Here is an 18,044-nt window from a genome sequence, read left to right as displayed (position 1 = left end):
AAAAAAAAAAAAAAAAAAAAAAAAAAAAAAAAAAAAAAAAAAAAAAAAAAAAAAGTCATTCATTTTCACAGGAAACTCTGGGGAACTTCTGAAAACAAGAATAAATAAACTGACTTAATAATCACTATTCTTAACCTTGCTGCCTGTACACATTAGGAGGTACACAAAGGTCTTATGTACCAATGGATGGTTGTTTGTAACATGATTTTGGCTTCCATCTATTTTGCTTAGTGCTTATGCTGTCCTCTTAATGTAAAATGTCTAATGAGTAAATATTTCAATTGCATAAATGAAACAATACAATAATATATTTATAGGTTCCCTCACAGATCAGTTGGATTACAATACCGTATACCTTAGGAAAAGATTATCAACCAGAATCTGTAGGTCTCAGACTGATCTGCATTTATTGGTGCCTGCAAAAACAGTGGTAAGTAGTGACACCCGTGAACTGCTGCCATCTTCAAGTCCCATTGCTTTTCTCTATCTCCTGAGAAAGTGATAAAGATCCAGGATGCCACCTCTGCTCCCTATTGTAACAAGAACTTATACCTTTCAGATTTCAGCAGGCCATGGAGTTATTATTTAAAAAGAAATCAACTCACCCATAATAAGTCCTAGAGTGAGGTATGCAAAGGCTCAGGTAGCAATGAAACTTTCAGTTTCCTAATCCCAGGAATGCTGTCAGCTTGGAAGAAAAGCACTTTTGAAAAGTACTTATGGAAATACTTGAAGCCTAGAATCACTGCTATTCCACCCATTCATGTACATTAGTAAGTTGTAAATGTTTACACAATTTGTTACTACTGCTTGCATTTAACTAGTCATAGCTACAGGACTTTTAGGAAACATCTATGATTCCATGCTCATGCTCTGTATCATATGAGCAAATGTAAGCATCTAGAGCCAAGAACATGAAGATAAGTCACATGAAGATGTAAATCCTAAGCATAGGCAATGCTAGACCTGAGGTGGGTTGGGCAGGAGGCTTTCTTTTCCAATTTGAGTGTCTTTCATCTGAAAAGCAACAATAAGTAACATAGACACAACAGCTGTGAAGGGCCTCAATGGCCTTTCCCTTTAGGCTGGCAGTCATCCTTTGAAAGCTAGTGTTTGGGGCAAGGGTGAAGAAAGGTATCTCCATTTGAAGCAGGGGAAGGCAGAGCTGCTAAAGAAGGCACACAGGCCCAGGCACAACAAGTACAGGCACCTGACTATGCCGGTCTTCTCCTTACTTCTTCCCATAAAAATGAGTACTATACTTATCATGAATTTATATGTTTCAGTTAAAAATTACACATAATTTTTAAATATTAAATTACCAGTAACTGCATAGTCAATATCACAAACAGGATTGGAGAGTATCTATCCTCTTAATGGTCTATCATGCTTATGATATATGGAGAGATTGCAAACAGTTATGTAGGAAAATTTGGTTAAAAAGCAATTCCTAAACAGTGCAAATAGGTTCAAATATACAGGAAAATCTTCATGGGGATCGTGGGGAGAAAAGACTTGCTCCTTCAGGACATTCTGTATCAGTGGAACCATAGCAACCATGCTTTAGGTTCATGCATATATACTGTGCAACAGCACCTTGCACCTTCCTAAGGCCACGTGTCCCACTGTGTGGACACATGACATTTTAACTGTTCATGTATCAGCTGTACACTTTCATTACCTCCTCTTTTCAGTTACCACGAGAAAACAGAGCTATGAGCGTGCACACGGTGTTCCATGTGGATATGTTACATAGTGGGAGTTCTGGACAATGGCGATTCAGTGTTTAACTGATGATTGTACAATTATTAAAAAGGTGAAGAAATTTTAAAAATTGTAATATGGTCCTGAAGAAAAATAACTTGTTACAACTGAAAACCATCTGAGAGATGAGAAGTAGGCCCCCGAAGCACTCCCTCCAGCATCTTGTAACCATGACTCTATTCATAGGCTCTGTGAGATCAGCGTTTATACAGCACACATATGGATGTGCTCCATCATGAAAACAGACAGACACCCAAGAAACGGGAAGTCCACATATCTATAGTTAACTGATTTTTTAGTAAGGTGATAAGAAAGCATATTGGAGAAAAGAAATTTTATCAATAAATGACATCACATGTAAAACAACACGACCAGATGCCCATTACTGACTAGCTCAGTCTCAAATAGACTGAAAGCTAAATGCAGGGCTTGCCGTAATGAAAACTGCTAGTAAGAACACAGGATAAACTCTTAGGACAAGGTTATGAACACTATCATTTTTTGACACATCCCATGTGTATCTGAGATACTAACAGAGACAGGATAAACTAAAAACCATCTGTGCAGCAAAGGGAAGAAACATCGGGGTAAAGGGAAACTATATAAGATGGAAAAAGAGAGTATTGGTAATGTACATATCTCAAAAGTATTAATATGTAGAATTATAAAGTGCTGAAGAAACCACCACCACCACCACCACCAAAAAACTCCAAGTAGCCTGATAGTAAAAATGGGAATTATACCTAAGCAGACATTTCTCAAAAGACATTACAAATGGTAACTAGGTATATGAAGCAACCGAACAAATCAAGAAAACAAAGGAAAGAAGGGAGAAAAACTAGGAAGGGAAGTAGGAAGGGAGAAGAGAGTTGACAGGCAGATGGGCTCTCCAGGGTCTGTCCACTTGTAACCTGTGTCACACACATCTCCTTACTCCTTGACACCCTGACAGGTGACTGTTTCCTAAGGTTCAGTTTACATTTCTCTCTTTCTCTCTTTCTCTTTTTTTTTCCTGAAATCTTTTTTTTCTTTCAGAGATTAACACCTGCACTTATAAGTCTGACCCTAACACTGACTTCAAATTCAAATCTCTAACTTTCTTGTTTTTAAAGAGAATTAGATCCATTTCTTAGTCATCTATTAAAGAGCTGAGCCTGAGAACCCTCCCTGCTTAACAATCCAAGTGCTAACTATGGAAGAGACTCTTGTAAACGTGCAGGGACACTCACTCACAGCATTATCTTTAAAGATGCAGTTAATTGATAAAAAGAGCAAACCCATCACCTGACTTTTATACCAGTGATCTTCAGAATCAAGTTAGTCATCTCTCCACCAATCTGTTCTCTTTGACATCTGTCCCTCCATATCACCCAGGCTCCAAAACTGAGAGCTGATATCCAAAACTTCTTACAATCTAACCTAATGTACTAGTTTATTCTTCCGTTTAATGTTCCCTTAATCTTGTAGTTACCGAGAAATATTCCTGCCCCTGGTCTCACACGCAAATGTCAATTTCTGCCTCAATCTAAGAGTCTCTCAAGCTCTTACTGGCAGAAGAGGAGAGGAGTCCCTATTCCTGGATGTTCAATGTCCTATTTTATCTTTCAGGATTTAGCTCAAATTCTATTTATAGATGTGTATCTTTTATTTTCTATGCTTCTTACATAGCCCTACACTCTGAATAAATTATAAAATTTGTACATTTGCCTTTTTAAAAAAATGTGTACACTATTATAAAACTTGATTACAACTAATAATTTTAGAAGTTAACCTTTAAGAAACTATTTTATTAAGTACATTTTATTTTAAAAATCCTGCAAATAAATAAAATACCACACATACAAAGTATTGAGCCCCGAAGTCTTTACAACTTACTGAGCTTGTATAGAGTAGGAATTAGCATTCAGAACAGAAGTCATGATGCTTCCCATTACATTTTACACTTTTAGCACTGAAAACATTTTATTCACTTATCCACCACCAAAACAGACAGACAAAGCTATCCAGGAGAGAATGGAACTAGGGAGACATGGAGTGTTTTATCATCACTCTCGTCATTCTGTCACTGAGTCCTGACCCTTCTTAGAGTCCTGAAGGCAACAGCTTCCCTACGCTTCTGCTATAACCAGCAAATGACATTTATTATCTGATGGGATCCAACCCAGAATTTCATTATGTTAGGACAGGGGTCTGAGCTACATTGCCCCCATATTTAATAAAGTGTTAGGTTAAATAGAGTAGATAATAAAGTTTGGTTAAAGAAGTGCTTAGCATTCTACACAGGTGCAAGAATGGTGAGCAAGTTAAGAGACTACTTAATTAGAAAACAGCTACTTTATAAAAGTCTTCTTTGTTCAGTCAATAAACAAATATCCAAGGAATTAAATAATAAAATCAGGCCTGTGTACAGTCAGAGACGCCGGTGAATTAAGTCAGCTCCATCTTTCTGAGGTAATTGCCTTCCAAGGGCTTGGCTCAGCTGTGCCCTAGGATTTGATCTTATTGTCATTAAGGCCTTGCATATTATTTATTTTCATTCTATAGTGTTTAGACAGGAAGGCAGCGATGGAAGCTCCCTTGTCTATAATTCTTCCCACAGATAATAGAAAATAAATTGCAATTAGATTTTGGTAATTGTATATAATTAACTCAAAATGAGCTGTTAATTATAAAAAAATATGTTTTTTAACTTTCTCATTATCTCATTTATTTTACTTCCAAATTCTTAATGCCTCACTTGAGTCAGTTTGATATTTTAAATACACATCGAGTACTTTTAATACTCAGATAATTTAAATTTCCAAATAAACAAAATAAAGATTACAATTAAATTTTATCTGGGGAGTTCTTTTATTAATGTCAAAGAGCTTGCGAGGTAGGAAGAAGGTCATTCTCACAATAGTTCACGGGTATGTCTTCTCGAAGCAGCAGGCATTCTAGCTCTGATACTACCACATAGGCTGCTCAAGGCAGTACAATCATCTGCACTGACTCAGCTCTACCATTGACTGCATACATGGAGGCAAAAACCACTTCCATAAGCAATTGAATCCAGGTGAATTTACCGTCTTTTTAAATTCCAGTTTATATTTAAAAATTTAAGAGCTACTAAGTGAGAATTCTTGGCTTTCCAATGACTATAATACTGTCAAAGCAGTTACCAAAGCTGCTTGTAATTCTTATATTAATACTTTAAGTCTATACTTTAATATTTTCATCATCATAGACATACTAGGGAATATGGAAGAAGGGTATAATCTTACATTACTATCTTCTCAATTTAAAATCTCAGAGCATATATATCCTAAGTTCTGGAAGCCCTGCTTAGAACTTGTCCAGATCTTCACTGCAGCACCAACTATCACAGCATCCATATCTACAACTGACCACCACTATGTCAATTTCCAGAGATCAAACATGGGAATTTGAATAGCTACAAACATTCAGGGGAGAATTAACATGGTTGTATCAGTTATCTGTATGGCAAAGGCTGTAATATCTGATAGAAACAACTCACGGGAGAAAGGTTTATTTTTGCTCACGTTTTCAGGTTCATGGATGCCAGAATGTATGCCGGAGCTGTCTTTTCTTTTTAAAAATTCATTTAATATTGACATTGTCATTACGGATGACAGCAGACCTGGACCCACAGAGCACTGCAGGAACCAGCGGCTGGACAGAACCTGTTAGTAACTTACTGCTGACATGTGGGCCCACTTCTTAAAGCCTGCCAAATGGTGATGGGAAAAAGGGTTCAAAACACAAGTCTCTCGGGGTACACTTCAGATTCAAAACATATCAATTTTTCAAGTATAATTTACAATAATAAATTATTCAAAGTATCTTGTAAAAATAACTTCAGGCCCACCAACTTCATTTTGGAGGAATTTATCTGCAATACTGAATCTGTAGACTGCTTTTGGTAGGATGGCTATTTTATTACATTAATTCTACTGATCTATGAGCATGCTACATTTTTTTTTTTTAATCAGAACAGTAGTGTTTAGGTTTCCCATAGACCCTGGCCTGTCTAGTCTCAGGTTCTTGACTACCCTGGCACTGTCAGAGATGGGTTACATTTCACAGAGTGGGCCTTAAATCAAATCAGATATTGGCTGGCCCTGAAAATGCTGCCACACTGATTTGACGTCATTGTATTATCTCCCTGATTCATTTCCCAGTCCATATCCGCAGTAATACTTTCCTGGTGGAAATTAATAAGGTCACATGTATACTATCACTTCACCCACAAATAAAGATACTTTGATTTCCCTTCCTATCTGGGCAACTAACCAATGTCTGATTTGATTTAAGAACCACTCCATGAAGCCGGGCAGTGCTGGCGCACGCCTTTAATCCCAGCATTTGGGAGGCAGAGGCAGGCAGATTTCAGAGTTTGAGGCCAGCCTGGTCTACAGAGTGGGTTCGAGGACAGTCAGAGATATACAGAGAAACCCTGTCTGAAAAAACAAAACAAACAAACAAACAAACCTACTCTATGAGATGGTACCCTCCCTGACACTGTTAGATTAGCCAAGAACCTGAAACTAGATAGGTCTGGGACCAATGGGAGACCTCAATACTACCATTCTGGTAAAGGAATGTAGCAATAAAATGATTCCTAATGACATCCTGCTCTTTCATCACTCACCATCAGAGAAGTTTCCCCCTGCAGCAGATGGGAACAGAAACAAAAACCCACAGCCAGACAATCTGCAAAGAACAGGAGAGCTTCCTTGGGACACTCAGCCCTATACCAGATGTCAACATCAAATCCCTCTCCTCAGAGCTCAGAGAACTCTGTGGAAGTGAAGGCAGAAAGAGTATAAGAGACAGAGGGAATTGAAGATAACAAGGGATCAAAAGGCCTGCAAGACACAACAGAGCTGGCACATATATGAACTCAGGGATTGTGGAAGCATGTGAGGGACCTGCATGGGTCTGTACCAGATCAGGGTCCTAGAGCTGAAAGAAGTGGGCCTGCGCCCATCTCTAATCCAGAAGCTGTATCTAATTGCTTTTCTCCTAGGGCATATCACTGGAAAAACAAACCATGCCTACCAGCAGATGGCCAATAGAAAATGAACTCAACAGCATGGAGGCTCTTTGTCTTGCCATATTAAGTAAGGCCATTTTTTATTATGTTATGTTTTGCTTTTTCTTTCTACTTTACATATTTTTCCTTTCTTTCAGTCATATGTATATGAATATAATACACATTATATATTATAAAGTTTTATATATAGATATCTTCCAGTTTGGGTTTTTATAGGATTTCTGAGTGTGCAAACATGTGTGTCCCTGTATTTTTGTGCTTTTACTTTGGCTGTTTTTCCAGTTTGTTTGTTTGTTTGTTTTGCTCATACTCTGATTTGTTTATTATTTATCTTATTTATTATTATTCCTTAGATACTTGTTTTCTAACAAGAGACAGAAAGGCTGTGGATCAGGAAGGGTGGGTAGGGAGGTACTGGGAGGAGTAGGGGGAAATGGTAATCAGAATATAATGTATGAAAAGAAATCTATTTCCAGCAAAAGAACATACATTCCATCATGACTACCATACTATTGTGTACAGTACTAAAGGACATGAAATAACATGAATGTTTGGTGATTGAAACTTACTAGGTAAGCTGCCTATATATACCATGGACTGTTATGTATTATAATAAATAATTAATTAGAATTTGTAGTAGTAGTCTATTCATGCTTCAAGAATTGACCACAAAGTAATTGCAGTAGATAAAAATGAATTTATTCCTTTACAGTTTTATGAGTCAGAAGTCTGCCAGGGTTTCACTCTGGTAATGCCCCAGTATCAGCGGGGCTGTTTCCTTGCTCACTGTGCATCCTATTTCTTTAATGGCTGTGAGATAAGGTCTGTTCTTATTCTTCTACTTGTATTCCTTGGCTTGAAACCAGTAACAGCAGGTCAAGTCACTTCCATATTTATAATCTCTCATCTTCTTTTTATACATTGTAGCTGAACCAGCACACACTGAGAGACTCCAATAATTAGACTGGGCCCATTAAGAGAATCCAGAGTAACCTTCCCATGTCAGGTTTTATCATTTAATTGTAACTGCAAACCTCTTCGCAAGGTGAAGCAACAGATTAAGAGGTTCTAGTTCATGAGCATGAATAGCTTTTGGGGAGCATTATTCTTTAAAAAATATTTTTTATTGTATTTTAAATTATCTTTAACATTTAAAAGAATTGTTGCATGCATGCATGCATGTGTATTTAGAGAGGGTATGCATGCTACAGTGCATGTGTGAAGGTCAGAAGACAACTTTCCGGCGTCAGTTCTTTTCTTCCACCATGCAGAGTCCCTGAGGTGGACCTTACTTCATCAGCCTTGGCAGCAAGCACCTTTATGAACAAGGCCATCTCACTAGTAGCTTATACTATAGCTAAAAATGTGATAATAATTAAGTACTATGTGGATGGGGAATCTAGTTTGTTCAGGTTGATCTGAAGTGTATACATGTGCTTGTGTCTATAAGCACGAAGAAAGGTTTATAAAGCTACATATCAAGGTACCAAATATTGATTCAACCAAAACAGTCAGGGTAGGGATTGAGATATGAAACAAAAAAGACTGTTATTTTCTTGATATGTCTTATTTTATTTTTTTGTAAGAGAATGTCTTACTATTTGTAAGATAAAAAGGAATTTTAAATTTTTAATGAAGGTTAAAATATTTGAAGATTATGATTTGAATATTTGATAAATTATGAAGCAAAAATATATTAATATATAAAGCATACTGATTTATCAGATATAAAAGTTATATAAGATTACACCTAGATGATAAGATTCCAGGTATCTTTTATTTTCTTGTTTTGACTTGCTAGCATTTTAAAGTTTTTTTTAATAACAAGAATAAGCAATAAAGTAATACATATATATACATATATATGAAATTATACATATATTTAAAATTAAAAAGTAATAAAAAAGGTTGGGAATGGTGGCACACACTCTTAATCTCACCACTTGGGAGAGTTTCTGGCTAGCCTGGTCTACATAGTTAAGTTTTTTCAGGTCAGCCAAGGCTGCACAGTGAGAACCCCCTCCTCCAAAGAAAGTAATAAAAAGTTATTACATAGCAACTAAAACCAGCAATGCCCCTACATAAAGAGGAAATACAAAGTACTAATGAATATAAACAAATGCTCATCTTATTTGAATATTGGGAAACTGCTAATTACAGTAAGATTCTCCTTCCATTTATTAAGTTGCCAAGTGATGCTTAATTATTCAAATCAACATTAGAAAACCAATTTCCTTGCCTGATTGAAAACATAACTCTGTCCTTTTCTGAAGCTTCCCTGAGAGAACAGTGTGAATGAGAATCTGTACAAATGTGACAATAGGTAAATGATGTCACAGAGTTTACAAGTCTGAAAAGCAGATATATGCGTTAAATTCAACTAGAAAGAAAACCTGCTATGAGTGGGAAAGAAGACGGGCTGAACCCTGCCAGAGAACTCCTGAAAGGTTTAGGGTAGGCAGGAATCTAGCAAAAGTGAAAACTGGCTGGCTGGAGGTGGGCTTAGCTTTAAACCACCAAGCTGCCCTTGACTCTCTGCCCCCATGTAGCACTGAAGACTGCAGGTTCACCTCCAGGAGGTGAAAAAGGGGCTGCTGACTGGGGAGACAGATGGCTCAGTGGGTAGAATGCTTGCCTGGTTTGATCCTTAGCACCAATGAAAAGTCAAAAAGCATAAACAAACAAGAAAATAAACAAAGAAAAGGCAATCTCCCAATAGGCACAGTGGCACATGCTTGTAACTCCAGCATGGGGAGGTGGAGATGGGTACATTACTGAGGTTCCCTGGCCAGCCTGTTTGTCCACCCAGAGATGAGCTGTCTCAAAAATCAAGGGAAGGGGGAGGTGGGTCTGGAAGGAGGTACCGGGGAGGATGGGAGGGTGAATATGATCGAATGTATTTCATGATAATCGCAAGGAATTCATAAAATTATTATACTAACAATAGGTAGATGACACCCAAGGAATGATGAGCCCAAGGTTATCCTTCAGCTTCTACATGGATGCACGCACATGAACATGTATACATGCACACATAAGGATGGCTCTACACTTGGGTGTTAGAATCCTGTTTAAAGGGGTAAGAGGTGAAAGCTACATAGTAATGCTAATGGGCCTTTTCTTCCTTCCCAGGCTCCTCACAGGGCAGCTGGTGTGCTTTGGATCTCAAGAGTTCTGAGGAATTCCTGGTTGGAGGTGTTGCCTTTAGGAGATGAGCACAGAATACAACACTGAAGATACACTCGTGAAGGGAGCATTGGAACGTTGGTACCTTTCCTTCTTTGCTTCCCAGCTATCATGAGGTAAACAACTTTGTTCTACCAAGTGTTTTCTGCAGCAATATTCTGACTTACCACACACCCAGACTGTGTGCCTATTCACCAGACTGAAATCTCTGAAATAAAAAGAATCCTCTCATCCGTTTGAGTTTTGTTATAGTAATAAAAATCTGACTAACAGCAGCCTAGCTCATAATAAGCACCCATCCAATTCCCCCAGCAAGCCATACAATTTATGCTTAGAATTGACTACCCAAGCAAAAAGACCTATGGGCAGAAAGAGGTTGGAGTCCCCATGGCTTCCGCCTAACCACAGAGAAACCATGAGCTCACAAGCCTTGTTGACACACATCAAAAGCTTTTAAAAGTTGCTTTCTAAGCTTTTGCTTAGAAATAATACTGACTTACTAGACATATGTGGACAAAACAAACTTGAATTTGTTGAAAACAGAATAATAAATCAGGAACGGAAGCAGCTTCAAAGGCTAGTGTAAGTATTTTCAGTTATGAGAAATATGATACGTATAAACCAAGAATGGGTGAATATTTTTTAAAGGCACATTTGAAGAATAGTGGTTCTTTGTCATTAAAAATTATAGCAATAATAAAATTCAATAGAAGCACTGATAGATAAAACTCAGAAAGTTTCTTAGAAACTAGAACGGAAAGAGTAGTAGTAAAAATAGAAGAGGAGAAAAAGAAAAGATGATTCCAAGAAAGTCAGAATCTGAATTTCAATTCAAGTTGCAGGAAGAGACCATACAAAACGAGACCTGACAGACTGCAGCAACACATTTCCTTGGATTGAAGAAAGTTTCCCAACCATAGGAGTATCCTGTTTACTCAATATAAAATAGGTGTTTAAAAGGCTAGCTAATGTACAGTATCACTAATGTTTATGATAATTCACAGAAAGACAAGGACTAAATACTTTTCATAGAGAATGAACCACAAAAATATTAGTAATCAGATTGTAACAACTTTAAAAGGGCAGTAAATGTAAAATAGGTTAATAAAGAAATATTGGGGCATACAGTAGCTTTACAATAAATATTTGCTGATTAAGCTAACATGGCTTTAGAAAGTATTAAATGATACCAGAAAATATTGAGAAAATAAAATTGTGTACAGGCATAATCTTTACTACTCACTACAGAACATACAATAATTATGAAGAAAAACAAAAAAGAGTTTGGAGGTTACCTCCAAGACGTAGGATTGTGAAAGATTTTTATGCTTTTCAATTTTTTTCAAAATTGTATAATGAGAATGTATTTATGCAGTTTTAAGTGATCAAGACAGTAGTAAGAGCTGGGCATGTTCATACACATGACTTGTATCCTCATGGAAGAGGTGGGAGGAACAGAGCACCAGGGCCAGTCTTGGGCACACAGTGAGCCAGAGACAGGTAAGATCTTGCTTCAAAAATATCACCATTATCAACAGTTAAAACATTTTAATGATAAACAAGGCACTATAAATTATTTTCAGATACTTTCTAAAGATGTATATCCTTAGTATTTTTGTCTTCTCCCACCCTCAGGTTTACCTTGGTCCAGAGTCACTCCCATTCATATCCAGATCAGGTTTAGGAAACTCTTTACCAGCAACCAGCTCTCGGGATTTAAACATAGCTTGAGTTCTTAACCTGTAAAAATAAATTTAAGAATTTCTAATCCTGAGGCACCTGACAGGCTGAGTAGTCATCCTTGGAAGCCAGGCAACTCGATATAGATACCAGACATTGTTTGCCTATTACAAGTCAGCTGTTAACCATGAATGCATAGGCTAGTGGTTGTCAGTGAGTGCGCACAGGCACACACACACACACACACACACACACAAACATACACACACACACAAACATACACACACACACAAACACACAAAATTGCATGCACTTCATCATAACGTTTAGTAAGCACATCAATTTATAGGACTTTAGATTTCCTTTACAGAAGTATGAGTGAAGATCAAGCTAGTTAGAACATAATTTAAAAGTTCAGGATTATAAATGTTTTAGGAGCATTTTATCTCAATTGTAGAAGATGAACACTCTCATCTGTTCATTGCTGACTGTTTGGCCCCACGTGTTAGTTACGTTTGTCTTAGTTACTTTTCCTGTTGCTGCGATCAAACATTAGACAAAAAAGCCTCACAGTTTGACGATATAGTCCATCACATGGGTAAGGGCTCAAAGTTAAGAGCTTGAGGCAACTGGTCATACTGCACTTGCTGACAGGAAACAGGAAGAGATGAATGCTGGACTTCAGCTATTTTCCCTCTTTTCTGTAATCTAGGATCCAAGCTTAGGGAACCTGATCAAGGTACTCCCACCCAGGCATGCCTGGAGGCTTCCTTAAGTGCTTCTGGATCCTGTCAAATTACCAGTCAACATTAACCATCACAATTTTCATTAGTGCTTCAAAGTACCTGAGTAAACAAATTAATGGAGGAAGGATTTATTTGTCTCATGGCTCATGGTAGGCTGGCTCTATTTCTGTGGGCCTGAGGTAAGGCAAAAGACCATAGCAGAGGCAAGCTGCTTACCTCAGGCGAGCTTGGAAGCACAGAGACAGGAAATACCTATCAAAACCACAGATGCATGAGCTATTCCTCTACAGAGGTCTGCCTTCAAGTTTTCACATGTCATAATAATATCACAAATGATGACTTACCAAGAGTTTAAATGGAAAACATCAACTCATTGATGGATTAATGGATTATTCCATTGACTCAATTACTTGATTATTCCAGTGCCCTCATGATTCAATCATTTCCCTTAAACTCCATCTCTCAACACTGCACTTGAGACCAAGCTTTCAACATGCAGGCTTTTGAGGAAACACTTCAAGTATAAGACATTCAAGTTACCATGGGCTAAATAAATACTCTTGTAAGTCTCAAGTATTATTGACCCTATAAAACATAAACTTATGAGGTAATTAACTTCTCATACTGACACTTCAAAAAGCTAGGAGATCATTGACCAACATTTTCTTATGCCACAGACATAAAAATCTAGGTGTCTTGGTTAATTTCTTTTGTCAATTTGATATAAACTAGAGTCATTTGGGAAAAGGGAACCTCCCTTGGGAAAATGACAATACCAGATTGGCCTGTGTACACTTTCTTACTGATTGATAAGGAAGGGTCCAGCTCTGTATGGGCAATGCTACTCTGTACTGGTGATCCTGGGTGTTGTAAGAAAGAAGGCTGACAAAACCACAGGGAGAAAGAGAGAAAGCAGTTTCTCCACAGACAGGTTCCTGTCTGGCTTAATTTTTGCCCTGACCTTCCTCAGTGACAGACTCTAACATGGAAATGTAGGATGAAATAAATCCTTTCCTCCCCAACTTGTTTTTGCTCTAGGTGTTTTATCCCAGCAATAGAAACCCTGGCATCTACTAAGAGTAGTTAAGGCCATACTCACCGGTACTGAGAAAGGAAAGCAGCTGAAAGCATCAGTACAAAAACCGTATATCTAGAGTATGTGAGTCAATCCCTGATATCAAATATGTGATATTTAATATCCATTCCCTCAGCCTTTCAGAATCGTACAAGCATATTCTTTAGCTATGAAATCAAACTACGAAGTAATAAAAATACCATGACCATAGTATTCCTCGCTGTCGAAAGATATTCTTTTAATTGTAATGAACTACAATAGTGACATACAAAGACATGGAATTTACTTACAATTATTTTATAGTGACATGCAAGTTGTTAGGTAAATTCAGGTGTAAAATGTAGTATCGGGCAATTATGAGAAAAGAGTATGAAAATAGTAAAAGCAGCAGTCAAAATAGTCTCTACAGCAAGAGCAGAAAGGATGCTGCTGCTGACAATAGAGCAGCCCTGGTGGCATGCCTTACATATAATATTGTACGGGTCCTCACACACACTCCAGGAAGTAACTACTTTATTATATGTATTTACAGAGAAAAGTAGGGCACGCCCAGGCACAAAACTTGCCCAGGGTGATAGGTTTGTAAGTAGTGAGAGTGGTACATTTTCTTATACATATATATATATATATATATATATATATATATATATATATATATATATATATATATATATATATAAAATACATGCTGGAGATGAAGACAGATATTTATAGGTAGCCTAGCACTATTTTACTCTTACTCCCAAAGGAACTTACAGTAGTTCTTGACACTGCAATCAATAGTATTTTGGATACATCTTCTTTGATCAACTTAGAAAGGACTCACAAAGCAATACTTACTAAAAGCACAGAGTATGTAATCTCAAGGCAGCAGAATCAATTATTAATCAGAATTTAAGGAAGTATTAATGCCTTCCCAAATTCATTTCTGTAAAAAAGACTCATCCACAAACTTACTACTTTCACTTTATGCCACTCATTTAGCATTCCAATATAGTTCCCAAATATCTTAATGTCGTGTACTCAAGTAGCGTTAATTTATTATTGGAATTGAAGTGAGTTATCTGACCATTTAAATTACAAATTCAGTAAAGATATACAATAGTTTATATTCTAAGTGCATAACACACTGAGATAAGTCAGGTTTTATTCATCTAAGTATTCCTCCCACACAGTTATAGGCAGAAATAATAAATATTTCCTAAAACAATGAAAATTGAGCTGAGTTATAAGTCTATATTAAACAAAACTTACTATGGTGTTCTTTTTAATATTTTCCATAACTTAAAGGGTTAACTGAAAGAAACCTGAACTAAGTAGTGTAATTTTAGCTATGTGGTAATGAATATATAAAGTGTAGACAACTGGGAAAGGAAAGCAAACATTTAAATCAGAGAAGGTGTGGCTCGAGTAAGAGATATAAGTGGTATATGGAAAGAGATACAACACAAAATTTCAGAAAAAACGTTTCTTAGAAAAAAAGGGGGTAAATGAGTACAGGGATGACTGCAAATCACAGAAAGTGTTGGAAACCAGGTTGATGGGCAGGATCTAATATAAAAAGAAATATTCATCAATTTTTAAAATTCAGAAATGTGAATAAAGTGTGGTAAAGAAAAGGCACTGTATTAGACGGATTCATTCATGACAGATATTCTTGGTTCATGACAATACTGTGCAGCTTTTCAGACAACTCCTAAGTGATAAAATTGAATGAATCTAAAAAGTAGACCAGAGAATAGGTTGACATTCAGCCTAGAAATATGAATTGTGATACTGATTAAACAGATAAATCAAGGCTCTGACTTCTGGCCTGTCCCATCTAACCATGATAGGGCAGATGATTTACATAGGAGAAAAGTTGTAGAAGGAGAACCACCTCTAGTTGAAAATGTCTTCAGGCTGGTGTGTTGAAAGCCACAATCACATTACTTGGGAAGAGGCAGGAGAAAACACAGATTTGGGCTAGCTGTCTTGAAAGGCCTCAATGTCATTGTCTTAAGTGACTATTTATCTGGGTATCTTACTTGAACTTTCTAGTTTCTTGACTTGGGAGAATTTTGTTTTCTAGTCAAAGTTCCAAACAACAAGTAAAACGGTAGAGCTGTAAGGGCCAATATTCATAGACCCAAACAGACCCTGAACCAAACAGATGCCCAAGGCACCAGAAACCAGCACGACCAGGCCTTAAGATGGGCACTACTATACCTGGGCATCGTTTCAAGGTTTGTATATACTTACTTCATGAATCCTGCTCAACAAGACTGAAAACATGCCATGGTAAAACACTGGGTTTTCTAAGCCTGCATATAGGAATTACTAGGGTAATATTCATCTGTGCAATAGAATTTATTAAATCACATAATTTGAGGACAGTAATTCTGAAAACAGAGTCAGTTTAAAAAGAAAATTAGAATAAAGACCCCATGATGGAGCTCAAAGTAGTTTTGAAGAGTTTTCTAAAAGAGATTAATTTTTAGAGCTTAAGAAACAAAATGTGAGAAGCCTTCTTTTAAGGAGTTGGTCAGAGCTGTCTAAAAGACTTTAAAAACATAGAGTCTATTCCTGTTGTCTGAATGTTTCTAATAAGAATGTATAGAGGAGGGATGGTGGTCAAGCAGGCAACAACGAGGAGACAGAAGCATCTCGTTTAGGAAATGTGTAACACATTGTCTTCTAAAGAGAGAAAGACAACATTTTAGAATTTTAAATATACTTATATCTGACTTACAATTAGTTTTCTTTTACTTACAATTAGTTTTCTTAAATAAAACAATAAATTGTTTGCATTTGAATGTAAAACCACACTGAATAGTATATAACATCAAAATAGTAACCCAGCTTTTGCAACACTGCTCTAAGGAGATCATTATTAAGGGACCAACAATCAGGGGTGAGGGTATATCTCAGTGGCAGAATACTAGCCTAATATGCATAAGGTTCTGGGATTGAGTCCCACTACCAATTAAAAGAAGTAAAAAGGAAAGTACAGAGCAAATATGAAAAAAACAGCATGTGTTTTGCTCACATGTAACATACTACCACATGCTATGAAATATATACAATGAAAACTTAACATGGTTACTTGAGAAAAAGTAATTCTTTTATATAGGAAAAAAAGTATAAATGTGGGCCTAGATACTAGAACTAGTTATAAGACAAGTTATGTTAGGACTAGTAAGAAATAAATTTAAATTTAAATGGTTCTTATGAATTGTTTTATGTGATAGCACAAAGATATGAATGTAGGATGATGACAACTAAACCCACTTAAATGATTTACCTTCATCTCTAACTCTCTATTGTGACATCAAATAGAAAAGCATATGGGGTTTGAAGTCTAACAAAAGTTACCACTACAACTTGGGAGATAGCTCTATGGGTAAAGAACTGACTGTGAACCATGAGGACTTGGGTTCAAATCCCCAGATAGGTATGATTACATTTCCTTGTAACCCTAGCTTCGAGGGTGGATAGACAGGTGGATGCAGGAGCTCAGTGGACAGCCAGCCTAGTTGAAATGGTGAGTTTCTGATTTAGTAAAGACTCTCTTATAGAAGTAAAGTAGAAAATGACAGATAAAGACACTTGACGTCCTTGTCTGGCCTCCACATTCATGCTTATAGGCACAGGCACCCATGTACACACATGCATGCATATCTTCTGCAGAAGATAGGAATTTACTTGTAATCAAAAGTAACCTGTACTCTAGCAAGTCAAGGTGCTGAAGAATCTCTATGAATGGTGTCTGTAAAGATTACCTTTTGAAATTGCATTCGTGAACCTACAGTCAGTCAGTCCTGACGGAGCAGGTCGGACTCACCAATTGTAATCTAGTCGGGATTGGTGCAGCTGCTGCTGTTTAAGGAGAAGCTTTGTCTCTTGTTGGGCCAGGAGATGCTGCAGGCGTTCCTTTTCAATTTCCAGTTCTATTTTCTGAAGCATCAGCTGTTGCCTTCTGTCTTCTGAGAGTTGTTTTTCAATGTCAGTTTCTCTGGGTTGCAGGATCACTCGACCATGCATTTGAGATGCCCAGGGAATCCTACAATGACTGCAAGATTCTAGATGTGTCTTACAACACTGAGGGGCCAGGTTTGTAGGGTGATAGTTCTCATGAACGTAAGCTTCACTTTCAGAGCATTTATTACCACAGTACTGACTAGATGGAGTAGGTGGAAGGTTTGGATATTCCTTTATCTCCAACTCTTCTGGGAGAGCTTTCTCTATTGGGGCTGCATTTATTAGTCTCCTCCCCGGAGATTCATAAGTACATGTTCTGGTTTTTGTTGACATCCTCTCTAAATCTTCTTTGGGATGATGAAGTGTTATTGGTTTCAAGGAATTATTCCTTAATTCTGTAAAGGATTCTGAAGCTGAGACGTGGTTTGCTGACTTAGGCCTTGCCTTGGTCTGACCATAGGTTTGTGGTTTGGCTACACTCAGAAAGGAGCCATCCATGTCCATCAATGAACACTGGGGAGTGTGTTTCTTCTTGGTTATCTAAGAGAAAACACATAAAAAACAACTTCTGGTTTTG

General features: G+C 37.2%; 1 protein-coding gene across 2 annotated transcripts in view; it reads right to left on the bottom strand.

The window, feature by feature from the left end:
- Kiaa1328 (KIAA1328 ortholog) overlaps positions 1–18,044 on the bottom strand; it is a 288,560-nt gene that overhangs the window by 108,523 nt on the left and 161,993 nt on the right. The window contains exons 7-8 of one of the 2 annotated variants that reach the window (XM_021214774.2): positions 17,331–18,007; positions 11,648–11,746 (exon numbers count right to left, since the gene is read on the bottom strand). In XM_021214774.2, coding sequence (XP_021070433.1) covers positions 11,648–11,746; positions 17,331–18,007 — 776 coding nt within the window. The remainder of the gene's footprint in view (positions 1–11,647; positions 11,747–17,330; positions 18,008–18,044) is intronic. The other variant, XM_021214775.2, reaches the window with a different exon arrangement.

This window comes from Mus pahari, chromosome 15 (assembly GCF_900095145.1).
Source record: "Mus pahari chromosome 15, PAHARI_EIJ_v1.1, whole genome shotgun sequence".
In the NCBI taxonomy this organism is placed as follows: Eukaryota; Metazoa; Chordata; class Mammalia; order Rodentia; family Muridae; genus Mus; species Mus pahari.
This window is presented reverse-complemented; position numbering and strand designations above follow the sequence as displayed.